The sequence below is a fragment of the Leptodactylus fuscus genome, chromosome 1 (genome assembly GCF_031893055.1).
Source record: "Leptodactylus fuscus isolate aLepFus1 chromosome 1, aLepFus1.hap2, whole genome shotgun sequence".
Lineage (NCBI taxonomy): Eukaryota > Metazoa > Chordata > Amphibia > Anura > Leptodactylidae > Leptodactylus > Leptodactylus fuscus.
In genome coordinates this window covers 168891079-168906616 of record NC_134265.1, presented here as the reverse complement: position 1 = coordinate 168906616, position 15538 = coordinate 168891079, and the positions used below count along the sequence as shown (strand labels likewise).

At 40.5% G+C, this 15538-nt stretch overlaps 1 protein-coding gene across 10 annotated transcripts in view; it reads left to right on the top strand.

Moving 5' to 3' along the window:
* ELAVL2 (ELAV like RNA binding protein 2) overlaps nt 1-15538 on the top strand; it is a 133172-nt gene that overhangs the window by 103119 nt on the left and 14515 nt on the right. For all 10 annotated transcript variants that reach the window (XM_075279561.1, XM_075279639.1, XM_075279631.1 and 7 more), the window contains one exon: nt 2505-2730. In XM_075279561.1, the coding sequence (XP_075135662.1) occupies nt 2505-2730 (226 nt within the window). The remainder of the gene's footprint in view (nt 1-2504; nt 2731-15538) is intronic.

Here is a 15538-nt window from a genome sequence, read left to right as displayed (position 1 = left end):
TGGGTATGAAAGAGTCCTGCAGGTTCCATCTCCTGCCTCTGTTTTGTGCAGGAAACGGAAACCTGCAGAACGGAGACCGGGCGCAGATGTGAACGAGCCCTTAGCTTCCGTTGAGTTCAGTCAGAGCTGAGCTCCAGTCTTGCTGCCTGGCCACTACACAGGGGTCGGAGCTTTGTGCTTCCAGCACTGCATTCTATATACTACAAGCACTGGAAGCAGCCCTGTAGAGCTGATCAGTGTTGGGACCGCCTGTCTGCAACCCACCAGAGAGATCTTTATGGCCTATATCCTGGAAACACCTTTTTGGTTAAAAGTGTGATTCTAATATGAATACACTGAGAGGACCTGTCATATATTCTGACACATATGCTTTAGAAAGCACTTGAATTCCCCATTAAATTCTAGAGCATCTATTCTTACAACTGTTTATTGTGCTCTTCCAAGGTTACAAATGTGTAAATAAATTGGTAATTGGGTGTTACCATTGCCCTGTAAATGAGTTTCTCCCTACTGTCAGCAGCACACACTGCCATTTTATTATTATTATTATTATTATTATTATTATTATTATTATTACTACTACTATTATTATTGTTTATATAATACCATTAATTCCATGGTGCTTTACATTTGGGGGTTTACATACAATACAAAAAATATAAAGATAGATATAATACTAATAAAGACCGACTTGAACAGTGGGGCAGAGGGCCCTGCCTGCGAGGGCTTACAATCTATGGGGGAAGGGGGGTAGAGACAGAAGGAGAGGAGGGAGACTGTACAGATGGCAGTGCGGTGATAGTGTTATTGGAGGTTGTAGGCCTTCCTGAATAGGTGAGTCTTCAGGGCCTTCTTGAAGCCTGAGATTATGGGGGTCAGTCTTATGTGTCTTGGTAAGGAGTTCCAGAGTATGGGGGATGCACAGGAGAAATCTTGGAGACGGTTGTGTGAGGAGCGGATGAGAGCGGACAGGTTGTGGATCGCTTTGAAAGTTAACGTTAGTAGCTTGAACTCAATTCGCTGGGCTATGGGGAGCAGCAGATGAAGAATGGGAGACGAGGTGAATTAAACGAGCAGCGCAGTTTAAGGTAGACTGGAGGGGGGCGGGGTGTTTGCTGGGAGTCCATGGAGGAGGGTGTTGCAGTAGTCTAAGCAGGAGATTGAGTGCCTGGACGAGCATCTTAGTAGTTTTGGGGGTGATTTTGTGGAGGGACTCTTCCCCCATCCCAGTCGTCAGGCCCACTTGTCAATGTATACATTTCTAGGGAGAATAACAAGGAGATGGCACAATGCAGATATACTGTATAATAAAAGGTGATCCTGAATTATGTTGTGTTTTGGTATGTCTGTCTTTTTTTTTTTTTTTTTTTTTTTTTTTTTTTTTTACTTGCCCCAGATCAGCAATGACAGCAAGTTATCTTTAACAACCAATTCATATATCCATGTCTAGATTAGGAAACATTGTCTATGTAATGACCACGGCTTGAATTTCTATTGTGATCTCCAGAATAACTTTCCCCTACTCATATAATGCTATGAGTGCTACATGGCAGATCTGTGGTCATTCTGAAACTTTCAGTATCATCAATCACTGTTGTATTCAGCCTGGATGGGCCAGGAAATGAAGCCATCATGTGTACAAAGTTTACTAACCTCAACATTGTGATTTGACCCATATGGGTTATAGTTATATTTGAATTGAATTTAAATCCTGCCTATTGCTGATGGACAACTAAATGTACATCAAAGTACATTAAAAACTGTTTATGGAGCAATGCATTGAAGGGGTTAAACAATGACATTTGTGCTTGTTCAAGTTGACTATTCTTTAATTATATATTAATTTGCTATATAAAGTAATGGACTCCTCACTTAAAGAGGACCTTTCATGTCGTCATGAAAGTTTGGTTTTATATACCGATAGAAAGCAGACAGTGCGCTAAATTCAGGTATGTGCCCTGCTGGTTGAGATATTGATGCCATTAGTTTCGGCACTGATATCTCCCCACTGTCAGAAGGGCGTTCTTTACCGAATACTCCTGACAGTACTAGTTTATAGACTTAAAGGGCTGGGGGGAGGCGTTCTTCACAGCTCAGCATCATTGCTGAGCGGTAAGAAACGCCCCCTCTGACACTACAAGGCTATGTTAGAGTACTGTTAGACGGCGCGTTGCTTACAACCCAGCAATGACATTAAACTATGAGGAACGCCCTTCTGACAGTGGGGAGAGAACGGTTGTGAAACTAACTTCACCACTATCTCCACCACCGAGGCACATACAGGAAAGCTTTCTAGTGGTATATAAGGCCGCACTTTCATGAGGACATGAAAGGTCCTCTTAGGGGAGGGGGACAGCAAACTTTATTATCATTTCAAACAAAAAGAACAACCTGAACTTTTAGTATTGTTTTGGGTTTTTGCAGGATGAGGGTGAAATGATACTTGATGCATACAGGTGCCCTTTATTTCAACTTTATAATTTGTGATTATATTTCAACAATAGGTGTATCCAGGGGAGTTGGATTTATTCGTTTTGACAAAAGGATTGAGGCTGAGGAAGCCATTAAAGGCCTAAATGGACAGAAGCCACCTGGAGCTACAGAACCCATAACTGTTAAATTTGCCAACAATCCAAGTCAAAAAGTAAACCACACTATTCTGTCCCAGTTATACCAGTCTCCAAACCGGAGATATCCAGGACCACTTGCCCAGCAAGCGCAACGATTTAGGTTGGTTTGTATATTGAATTTTACTGTTTCGTTTTAATATGATTTTAATTCCTGTACAGCAAAATTTTATATGTTTAAAAGGGTTGTCCCCAACATTACTATTGATGTATCTGCCTCAAAATTTTTAAATGAAAAGACAACTGGTAGTTATCATTGCCCACGTTCCTACAGCTGTATGTAGGTATATATAGTGTGAGAAGATTTTCCAGAAACAATCATGTCAGAAAAAAAACTGTTCACAGCCAGAAGGGATGCTGACCTACCCATGTACATATCTAAATCACAGGATCTATCATCAGGAAAAGCATTATTAAACTGACAGCACCTTGTAGGGTTGGTTCTACACTTTCCAAAGATTCATGTCTTATTCTACATTGCAGCTTCATTTACATGAAGTTGTATGTTATTCTTATGCTAATTTGCTGAAAAGGTCTTTAGGGGCATTTTTTTTCTCCTGCCAGGGCTTCACTCTCTGCTCCAGATAAGTGCACCTAACTACAGACAAAGTGGGATATGTCCCTCAAGTAAAGGAAGGAAGTGCTAGGAAACAGTTATAGGTGATTATCTAAAGCAAAGATTGAAACCCCAGCAGAAGTAACACTCATAAAGCCCTTTTCAGCTAATATACCTAAGAATAAAATGCTGATTTTTATAAAAAAAAATGGAGCTGCCAAGCAGAGTAAGAAAGGAATTTTTAGTAAGCGTAGAAACAGCCCTACAATATACTGTCATTAGCTTGATTTATCCAATTGTTCTGCTGACAGACTCCCTTTAAGGGGCTGTAGCCATGTTTTGTTTTAATACGGCTCAGCAGTGTGTAGTAGTACTATTTCCAATATGTACAGAGTGTATGGAGTCACTGGTACACTGTAGCTCTTGGCAGACTGGTTGCACCGAGAATTGGAACTCTACCAATCTAGGGCTGGGAGGGGGATCAGAAAAGTTACGGTTTCAAAATGAAAGGACTTAGGCCTGGTTCACATCTGCGTTTGGGAAATCCACTTGGGGACCACCTGAATGGAATACTGAATGCAGATGTGAACCAGGCCTTACAATTTATCAATATTGGATTTATGGCTTTTTACATGTTTACTTTCACAGGAATTCAGTCAGTTTTTTGTGAATTAGAAGTGCTTTTACTTGTGTCTGACTATGGCAGTCAGCCATTTATGAAGGAGTCTCGGTAAGAATTAGTTGATCGGGCTGTGAATAGGTGTAGTTAGTTGAAGGAGTTTTGGTAAACTTGTTGTCAACCTCCTTACTGAGGCAGGTATTCCCCCTCCAGTGCTTTTAGCTTTTTTTAGTCTCCCCTAGAAATTAGTTTGTTTATAAATATGATACCAAGTAATTATGGCATACAAGATGACTTTAACCACTTCAGTACGGGGCCAATTTGTGGTCCAGGACCAGACACATTTAGGTTTATTTTATATGTGCGATTTTGAGGGCTGTAACATTTTTCTCGTATGTGTCTGTCAACTAATTTTTGCGTCTTTTTTCGGGGACACATAGGGCTTTATTTTTATGTTTTTATTTTCAAATGTGTTTTAATATTTTTTATATCCGGGAAAATATAGAAAATATAAACAAAATAGGAAGGAAATTGTGTCTGGTTTTCAATTTATAATTTTTTTTTATTTAATAAGTGTCACTGAAAACCTTTTATAATATAGTTTTTCCTCTCCGTTACGGTAATTTTTATTTTGTATGATGTCGTCGGGGGTGGGGCTATAACCTTTAATAACGGCGTTTTATTAGCGTATTATTATTTTTTTTTATTTACATTTTTTTAAAACTTTAATTTTATTTATTTTATTTTTTCAGATTGTGTCCCCATAAGGTGATAAGAGAAATTTGGGGACATCTGATCACTTTTTTTTTTTTGTACTTGAGGCTGATTTCTTCTATAACTGGGGCTGGTACATTTAGCCTCAGTTACAGGAGGAATACAGCCTCCTGCACGCTGTATATACAGTATGCAGAGCTGATCTGGGTCCTGTAGGACCCAGCAGCTCTTGCAAGACGCTCTTGCAAGATCACGTGACCGCCGGGTCAGAGGGCGGCCGCCCTTAGCTGTGTATACAGCGCTCATTGAGCGCTGTATACACATTGATCGAGAAGGCAGGGAAGAGAATAAACCTTCCCTACCCTCTCTGTGGGAGCTCCGGCTGAAGTTACAGCCAGCTCCCAGCTTCAGTAGCTGCACAATCTCCGTACAGCAACTGTGTTCCGACTGGTACGTCCTGTCAGAACTAGTCAACCACTATCTGGACGTATATAGTCTATTGGCGGTCAGGAAGTGGTTAAAGATTAAAACTTTTTTTTTTTTTTTTCCTGTGCTCCACTCACATCAAAGTATTTACATTTCCTCATAATGTAATAATTTGGAGTGGCTTTTTTTTTTTTTTTAAAGAATATATAGCGCTGTTCTGCGTATTCCTAAGAAATTAATAAAGAAACGGACAACTGAATGTGATCAATTGGAAATGTGTCTATACTGTCCAATCAGCGCTAACACCCTTTTGACAAGGTGGTGACATACATTTGTTCATAAATTTATAGAAGAAATAACATGAAAGACAAAAAAATATTCTCCAGAATTGTTATAGGGAATATACAATTTACTAAACTAAAGACAATCTGTCAGCTTTCCTGACTTCTAAGTACTGCATAAATGTTACTATTTATAATTATTACGTTTAAGTACTATATGGTATAACTTTTAGCACAGTACTGTCCATCCAAAAGATAAATTGCATGGTGGTAGTTGTACTACAAAAATAAACTGTATAGCCTTGTATTGGAAGTGTACATCTGGGCTTTTCCAGTGCACTCCTTTGAAAGAAGACTTTGATGTATGCCACTGGATAGGTGTAAAGTGGTATGCATTGTCCATTAATAAAAACATTAAGTTAACAGGACAGAATCACATGTAGCTTTTGGTCCAAGAGCTAGCTTTACATGTACACTGCACAGGTTGTAATGTTTACAGAGCTTTCATGAACATGTTGCTTTCAGCAGCAGATATCATTAGCAGTTGTATGTATTGGTAAAAATCTATTGAATCTTCTCTATATTGGTTTATTCCCTGTTACTATTTACATGCAGAGAACACACTTTATATTGTACAACAAACTAGTTCACTTGAATGGAGGTGTTGCTCCTGAACTTCATGTACAGTATGGCTGAGAGCACACTGTGAACAACACAACAGCCCTTTCATTTTGAGGATTGGTGTTGGTAATGACATTTAGATCCCCACTGATCATAGTTATGGCTTACCTTGATTGGAATAACCCTTAAGTGCTCAAATATTTTATTTTTTCAGTAACCACTAGTGGAAGCATGAAGAGCTTGTGTTCAAGGAATAATTGACGATTGTCAAATCACAATGACGATTTATAGAATTAGTCATAGAATTTTGGATTTAAAAACACTTAGTGGTAAACAGTAGATTTTCACTTGGGAATACTGGCGTTAGGACAGGGAGAGTAAACTGTGTAATATCAAGGGCAGCTGTAGCAATCTAAAAGCCCTACATGTACTTCCTCTTACCAAAACTTTGCAAGAGAAGCTTACAATTGGTCATCGTTTCCTCACCTCGAATATGTGATTTCTGTTCAGGACTCTTGTTGATGGAAAGGATGCCTTAGAGTTAGAACAGGTACAAGATATGCTCATAGGGGACACATTACACATATTAGTATTGAGAACAGCAACATGATAGATAGATAGATAGATAGATAGATAGATAGATAGATAGATAGAGATATATATATATATATATATATATATATATATATATATATATATATATATATTATGTATATATATATATATATACTCACTCACCGGCCACTTTATTAGGTACACCTATCCAACTGCTCGTTAACACTTAATTTCTAATCAGCTAATCACATGGCGGCAACCCAGTGCATTTAGGCATGTAGACATGGTCAAGACAATCTCCTGCAGTTCAAACCGAGCATCAGTATGGGGAAGAAAGGTGATTTGAGTGCCTTTGAACGTGGCATGGTTGTTGGTGCCAGAAGGGCTGGTCTGAGTATTTCAGAAACTGCTGATCTACTGGGATTTTCACGCACAACCATCTCTAGGGTTTACAGAGAATGGTCCGAAAAAGAAAAAACATCCAGTGAGCGGCAGTTCTGTGGGTGGAAATGCGTTGTTGATGCCAGAGCTCAGAGGAGAATGGCCAGACTGGTTCGAGCTGATAGAAAGGCAACAGTGACTCAAATAGCCACCTGTTACAACCAAGGTAGCCAGAAGAGCATCTCTGAACGCACAGTACGTCGAACTTTGAGGCAGATGGGCTACAGCAGCAGAAGACCACACCGGGTGCCACTCCTTTCAGCTAAGAACAGGAAACTGAGGCTACAATTTGCACAAGCTCATCGAAATTGGACAATTGAAGATTGGAAAAACGTTGCCTGGTCTGATGAGTCTCGATTTCTGCTGCGACATTCGGATGGTAGGGTCAGAATTTGGCGTCAACAACATGAAAGCATGGATCCATCCTGCCTTGTATCAACTGTTCAGGCTGGTGGTGGTGGTGTCATGGTGTGGGGAATATTTTCTTGGCACTCTTTGGGCCCCTTGGTACCAATTGAGCATCGTTGCAATGCCAAAGCCTACCTGAGTATTGTTGCTGACCATGTCCATCCCTTTATGACCACAATGTACCCAACATCTGATGGCTACTTTCAGCAGGATAATGCACCATGTCATAAAGCTGGAATCATCTCAGACTGGTTTCTTGAACATGACAATGAGTTCACTGTACTCCAATGGCCTCCACAGTCACCAGATCTCAATCCAATAGAGCATCTTTGGGATGTGGTGGAACGGGAGATTCGCATCATGGATGTGCAGCCGACAAATCTGCGGCAACTGTGTGATGCCATCATGTCAATATGGACCAAAATCTCTGAGGAATGCTTCCAGCACCTTGTTGAATCTATGCCACGAAGAATTGAGGCAGTTCTGAAGGCAAAAGGGGGTCCAACCCGTTACTAGCATGATGTACCTAATAACGTGGCCGGTGAGTGTGTATATATATATATATATATATATATATATATATATGTGTATAAATGGCCTGTCCAAAACACATAATGAAAAGCTGTTCTGTGTAAAAACAAGGGGTTATTTCTACCATCTAGTTTTTAAATAAGTTTCTCGCGCCTTATTGGGTGACGTCTAGAGCTCTGGTATAAGCTACAGCCACTAACAGATTGACACAAACAAAAGTGCTAGTTCCTCCTACCAGTCCAGTCTCCCTATTCTCCATGCCTAAACTAAGTGAACTGTGTTGACTTCACAGTGCTGTTGAAAGATTAGTTGGACAATAGCAAATAGGGCTCTTCTGTCACCCACCAAACCAATTTTTTTTCTTGCTAGAGCTCCCTCTCACCAAAGAGGTTGACCCTGCTCCTTCTTCCTGGTCTCTTGGCAGGCCCTTGAAGTCCATTTCTTTCCCTAGTTGATGCCCTACAGCAACAGAACTGTGGCCGACTTTATACCCCTGCTGTTCTTGGCTCAGCGAATGTATAAAAGCAATTTTCTGTTACTATACTCGTGCCATCAACCCCAGTCTCAATTGCCATGAATATTACTTTAGTATCCATGGCTTCTGGCAAGCATAGGTCTAAATCTCTCCCTCTGTTTTCTTGGAAAAGGTTCCCCCTTTACACTTTTGGCCTTCTCATTTTCTAGAAGGTACTTTCTCCTGAGCAGCGAATACCGATTTTGTTCACAAACAGACTCTTTGGCTCTCTAGGTATTATTTTTTGTAGTACACTGACCATTTTTTGTCTTGCATTAGTCAGCTGTACCCCAGCTGGCACACAGCCTTAACACCCTGCGCACCGGCTGCCTTCATTCATTCTAAAGGGAGACTAAACTAACATGTCTCGTAGCTACTTACCTCCAGAGATGGCTGCTCCAGTGTTCTTCTCGCTGCCACTCCACGCTGCAGTCTTCTTTGCCTCACTGCCCCGCCTCCCAGGTTAGTGTTTAAAGAGCAAGGAAGGCGGGGCTTGTGGCTTAGGAGAGTGTGGGTGGGTACAGGGCGGGGAGACGTGACGTCTCCCCTACCAGTACCCGCCCACACTCTACTAACCAGGGAGGCAGGGAGCAGCGAGGCGAAGAAGACTGCAGCGTGGAGTGGCAGCGAGAAGGACAGCGGAGCAGCCATCTCTGGAGGTATGTGGACACCTGGGGGGACTAAGTAGCCAGAGGATTAAAAAAAAAATCCTCTGGCTACTTAGTGATTCACTATACAGCGTGGATTCTAACAATTGTTAGATTCCATGCTGTATTGTGAATAGGATTGCTTTTAAAATCCGATCTCCGATTAATAAAAAAATCCCATTCATTTGCATTGGGATCGGAATTGGGATCGAGATCGGGTTCGAATGAAAAATGATCAGAAATCAGATTTTAAAATCGATCCTGAAAAGTCAAGATCTGCTCAACCCTAGTTGCAGCCTTTTCCTTGTGCAGCAAAGTTGGGTAATTCCTAATCAGCATTTAGTGCTTGTATCTAAGACTAAATATGACTCCTCCACTAACGTTGGACTCCAGAGATAAACTACAGAGACATTTTCAACTTGAATCTGTTAAATGCTGCATCTTAATAACTTGTAATAAGTCATAGGAAAAAATATAGCTTATTTTGCTTGCTCTGAATAAATTTTATTGCAACCAAATTCACCTAATTTTTACTGCTTGCTTGGTTCACAGGCAGCCATTCTCACAAACTCCATACCTAAAGCCTACTACTGCTTGCAGCCTCATTTTCTCTGTGATCTTCCTGTAGGTTTCCATGGTAGGCCTTCTTTCTGCCCAGGCTTTTTTCCCCTCCTTCGCAAGACCGTAACTGGTCCGTAACTGGTCTTTTGCCTACTATCTACTTGCTGAGCCTTCCTCAGAGTAGTAATGTCTGAAGCTGAAAGCTTGGGGTTTGATTTGCACCTAGACTCGTAGCCATCTTTCAAGTTGGCCCAATCAGTTGCAGCCTTATTGGAGGTTCTCGGGGAACTAGTCTTCTTCCAGTCGAGAAATTTAGCTTGTTGCTGGTCCTAGGAATTTTCCAACCCACAATCTCCTTAACATTGCTATGCTCAGAAGCCAAATGCAAAGCCCACTTTCTACCTACAGCTTTTCTGCCACCATCTGTCCTCAGTCCCTGCTTGGATTGCTATTTGTGACTTTCCCAAGTTTCTGGTGACGAAGTTCTCAACATAGTTTCTTCAGGCGATGGCATAGAACTTCACTCCATTCCTCCCAGCTGTTCAAGTTTTACCCTCCCTGTGATGTGAACAAGGCTTGTGCTTTTATCTATACAGTGGACTTGATCCAACAGCTAAAAGTGAATTTTTCAGAACCACCAGCACAGAGATTCTGAAAATGATATCCCAACTAATGTGTAGTCTAATTCTGGAACTTCATGGTCTTCTCAAGTATGCCAGTCCTGCACTTCTGCATTGAATCAGAGGTCAGTTATCACCATTATAAAGCAAGAGGAATTACTCTTCTATAGGTGTAAATTTGAATACCTATGCATTAGGCTGATTATGATCAAAATTGCAATTAATCAGGTATTTTTCCTCGATTATGATGGCGATTTAGGTCCTTCCCCTTTAATCTACTCCTCTTTTGCAGTCGGAGTACATGTTGTCCGAATATGGCCGAACTGATACTATTGTACTCTTATAATATGAGGTAGACTTGGGGAGGTGATTAGTAATAATATAAAACAAAAACTGTCACTGTCATCTCCTGGGTTCTGGTGCAACTCTTCTGTCTTGGCGCTTCTGCCTGACGTTAGGGACCGCTGCCGACTGTGATTGTCGCATGGGTCTTGCAGCATCAGGACGTTTGCATCTATGCATCACAATGTCTCATGACTTGCAGAGGCCCAATCATAGGCCTCATGATCCCTGACTTCAAGCAGAAGCGCCGAAGATGGCAGGGAGTTGTTCCTGCTCCCAGGAGAGGTAAGGAGCACTGTTTCTTCACATCATGGTGTATAACAGCAGTTCAGGTTCAGATGTGTTCGGTCCAAACGAAACTGTAGGTAAAACCCTCGCAACTGTAATAACCAAACTGAAATAACCAACATTAACAAAATCACGTCAATTATGCGGTTTGTCCTAATGTACAGGAGCAAGGAGCCTGCAGGGTAGGAATCTTGGTAGGCACTTTTAATCATCTTTACACCTTTCCTCTACTCAAGGCAGAAAGAATTTTACCATTTTTCATTTCTGACACTGTAAATACACGAGAGAAGCAGTCCTACTGTAAGTTCCACATTTAAGTATAATCTCATTGTAATTGAGCTATATAACAAGGGGATTAAAAAAAGCTGGTCAAAGTTTGATAAACCACCACCCACCATTCTTTCTCTGACATGGCAGTGCTTCTGGCATGTATAATGATGTCCCACATGCCATAGCACGTTGCCTTTAGCATGGTTGGTGAGGTTATGTGATCTCCATATTGCGTTTCAAACTCTAGAATTGATTAGCAATAGTACAAGTATTAAACATTCTGCAGACAGTAATTTGGTTGTCTAGGAATGTACATTTAATTTTTTTAAGGGTTTGCCTGGTATACTAAATAACTTGATACCTAACTTCACAGTTCTCCTGTTCTAAAGTTTTACTGAGTCCCTGCTTATCTGTACTTTCTGGTCAAAACACCTCTGTAACCAATGACTTGCTGTATAGGCTAGAAAGCTGAGAATAACTGCGATTCTGGAAGCATCAGGAAAAGAGCAGCAGAGTATCAATGTAGGTTGTCTTACATGATACAATTACATTTAACTTAAACAGCCAACCTTTTGTCAAAATAATAGATTTGAGATTGCCTCAAGTGTGAAAGACACCTTTGCTAATGGTCCTCTTGGCTCCCTGGTTGGCTCTAACAGTCATTTGCAACTTCTTGATTTAGGTGGTGGGCTAACAGCAATTTTCCATGTGGCTGGCTAGTCCTGTGCCACAGAAATTACCCCTACACCGTTGTCATGTGTATAGACTTTATTCCAATGTGATACACCTGTGCCTGGTCTCCGTTCAGGATTCCATTTCGCATTTTTCTGCTCTTTTCAGGGCGGAAACCCATCAGACCTCATTATAATTTGAGGATCACAGGTAACCACTCTTTTTTTTTTTTTTTTTTTTTTCCCCCAAGTGGATTAGGTTTCCATTCTGGGGGTCCCCAAGTGGACAGCCCAAGCAGAAACCCAAACACAGTTGTGAACCTAGCATAAGCCCTACACAATGAGCTATTGTTCTACAGGAATGCTCACCCCTATCCTAGAAATTGGTGAAACATAGTGTGATACATATGACATTGATTTTCTGACATCTGATATGCATTAATTTCTGGAAAATTTAATGCAATACTGTGGAGTGAGTACTTGTTATGCCGCTTGATAAATTTAGTGAGGGCTTTAGTTTCCACAATGAGGTCAGTGAGGACACTTAGTGGGGGATACAACTTTAATAGCACCACAGGGGTCCTGCAAATGAGACATGGTGTCCAAAAAATAAATTTGCACTCTACAAACCAAATGATGCTCCTTCACCTTTTGCACCCTGATGTATGCCCAAACAGCAGTTTTATACACACATATGACTGTTTTTCCTTGGATAACATTGGTAAATTCCTTGTTTGGGGGCTTTTTGCGGTTTTCTGGTATTTTAGAGGCTCTACAAATGAGATTTGACACCTGAAAACTGTATCAGCAAAAATGTCCTTCAAAAGTCAAATGACATACTTTCCCTTCTGGTCCCCACCATGTGCTCATACAACAGATTAAAACTTCATCACTTAGGGGTGCTTTTTCTTTTATTTCCCATTGTGTTGATGAAAAATTTGGGACAAAAGCAATGTTATATTGGAAAGATATAAGTTTTCATGGCCCTGTGTTCTATTCTATGAAGCATCTGTGGGGTCAACATTCCCCTTGATAAATTTCTTGTGGGGTGTAGCTTCTAAAATGGGGTCACTTAACTCCTTGGTGATATGAGACAGTCACCAATAGGTTAGCAATATCCGCCATACTATTATGGTATGAACATGGTGCCTGCTCAGAAGCTAAGCAGGTGCCATGGAGAGTGGGTGTCAGCTGTAACATATAACTGACATTCTCCTCTAGCACCTGAGGACAAAGTTAATACCTTAGATGCTTCAGTCAGTGTTGACACTGGCATCTTTGGAGGGGAGGGGGGCGGGGGGAATATTGATGTGTTTTAACAGCAGCCCGGGGTATTATCAGTGATGCAAGGTTTTGTCTCCTACCCGAAGCATTTGTGCTGCAGTTGGACCTGCTTCTCTGAGTCTTTCAACCTACCTGTATCCGTATGGGTATTGTAATGTATAACGTTGAACCACCAGATTGTCACAGGCTCAAGTCTAGTGGTACAAAAATTTATTTAATAAATTACTCAAACCCCTAGACCCCCAACAAGGTCTTTGTACTACTTAAAAAAGTTTTCTGTACAAAAATGTAAAAAAAAAGGGGCCACACGGTGGCTCAGTGGTTAGCACTGCAGCCTTGCAGCGCTGGAGTCCTGGTGTGCAAATCCTGCCAAGGGCGTAAAACCATCTGCAAGGAGTTTGTATGTTCTCCCCGTGTTTGCATGGATTTCCATCCCATATTCCAAAAAGACATACTGATAGGGAAAAATGTACATTGTGAGCTCTATGTGGGGCTCACAATCTACATTAAAAAAAAAAAAATCACATTTAGTGCAACCATGTCCTTAACAAACCTGTACAGTAAAACTGGGTTGGCGTTTGACTTTCACGGTGGAATAGCATTTACAAAAAAAAACCAAAAAAAAACGCCAGACTTGATTTCCGGGCCATTCATCACAAAAATGGACAAAAAAAAAAAAATCAATATTCATGTACATCAATAATGGTACCAATAAAAAGTTCATCCTGCAAAAAAAATCCCTAAATCAGCTCTGTTGACAGAAAAATAAGATGGTGATAAAATACAATAGATTATTTTTCACCCAAAATGAATTTTTATTTTGAAAAATTTATAAACAAAAAAAAAAATTGGGTAATTTAATTTTTTTGTTCCATAAAATTAATGTAACCTGTTAAAAAGGAATGACTGAATTAATTTTCTTAATCCAGAAAGTCATTGTAAAATTTATCCAAATTATACAAACCAAAATGGTGTAAATGAGAAATGAATCTACAAAAAACAAGCCCTGCCATACCTACAGCAACAGAAAAAAAAAAAAAATTCTAGTTTATACAATGCAGGACAGAAAAACCTAACTCCTGGCTAACTCCTTTAGGGAAAAAGTGGCTGTGGCAGGAAGGTTAATGTATAAGACTAGGTTCACATCTGCACACGGGTGCCCAGGCTTCATGTCTGTCAAAATGACAGAGCCAGACCACTAAAACAGCAGTTATCCCATAGACTAAACTGGGGTCCTCCAAGTGTGCTCCAGAGGTCTGCCATTTTTATGCTGAAACCAGCAAAGAGAAAAGTCCTCCATGCACCACTTCTCTTCACCGATTTTTCAGCAGTTTCTGTGGCAGAGACTCCAGCACAGATGTGAACCTGACCTCAGCTGTACAAGCATATTGGAGCACGCAAAAGCAGTGGAGTTTGGTGGAAAAAAAACACCACAGTTGACCCCTCAGAACATTCTCATCCTAGGAGTTAGAATGAGTGGGGAATTTTTGGTGTACCCAATGTATTAGGGAGAGCGATCGAAAAATAACCAAAACTAAACTTCAACCAGGAAAACTGATGGGATTTTGTGCAGTCTTGTTTGGACTAAACAAAGCCAAACTGAAACTATCATTATACTGTGGGGTATCTTCAGACCCCAGAGCATGATGAATAGGGCCAGGGGAGGCGAGGAAACACACAAAAAAAATTAAAGGATAATTAAAATGTGATGCCAACATAAAGTGGAGGTATTTTAAATAATAGTTTGTCTAAAAAGTAAAACATTTCAAATTTTGATTGTAAAAAAATTGGTGAAAATTTTGAATAATTTGCCTTTTTTTTTTTTCATTAAAAAAAAAAAAAAAAATTAATAAAGGTAGCCACTATCCTGAAGTACAATGTGTCATGGATAACCCAACTCAAACTTAACTCAAAACTCAACTCAGAATTACTTGGGTTACAGTTCCAAAGTTATTACCACAGTTAGAGAAATGTCAGAATTGAAAAATGAGGTTGTATCCTTTTTAACCCATTCTCAAAATCTGGCGTTCTAGTACGGCAAATGTCAGTTCTTTAAAGGGATCCTATCATTACAATGCAATTTTTTGTGACTAACACGTAGGAATAGCCTTAAAGTCTATTCTTCTACCTTTAGATGTCTTCTCCGCGCCGCCGTTGAGTATAAATCCCAGTTTTCTACAGTATGCAAAATGAGTTCTCTCGCAGCACTGGGGGTGGTATCCATTGCTCGAGACGCGTGAAGAGGGTATTCCAGAAGAAGAGGCGTCGATGGAGAGTTCTCTTGCAGCATTGGGGACGCCCCCAGTGCTGTTTGAGCGCTGGGGACCGCCCCCAATGCTGCGAGAAAACTCATTTGAATACTGAAGAAAACAGAGATTTCTACCGAACGGTGGCGTGGAGGAGACATCTAAAGGTAGGAGAAGAATAGCCTTTCTTAAGGCTATTCCTACGTGTTAGTCACAAAAAATTGCATTTTAATGATAGGATCCCTTTAAAGATGGTGAATGCTCAGAAGCAGAGCAGCCACCGTAGCCATCGACTCTCTGCTTTGCAAAACCAGAA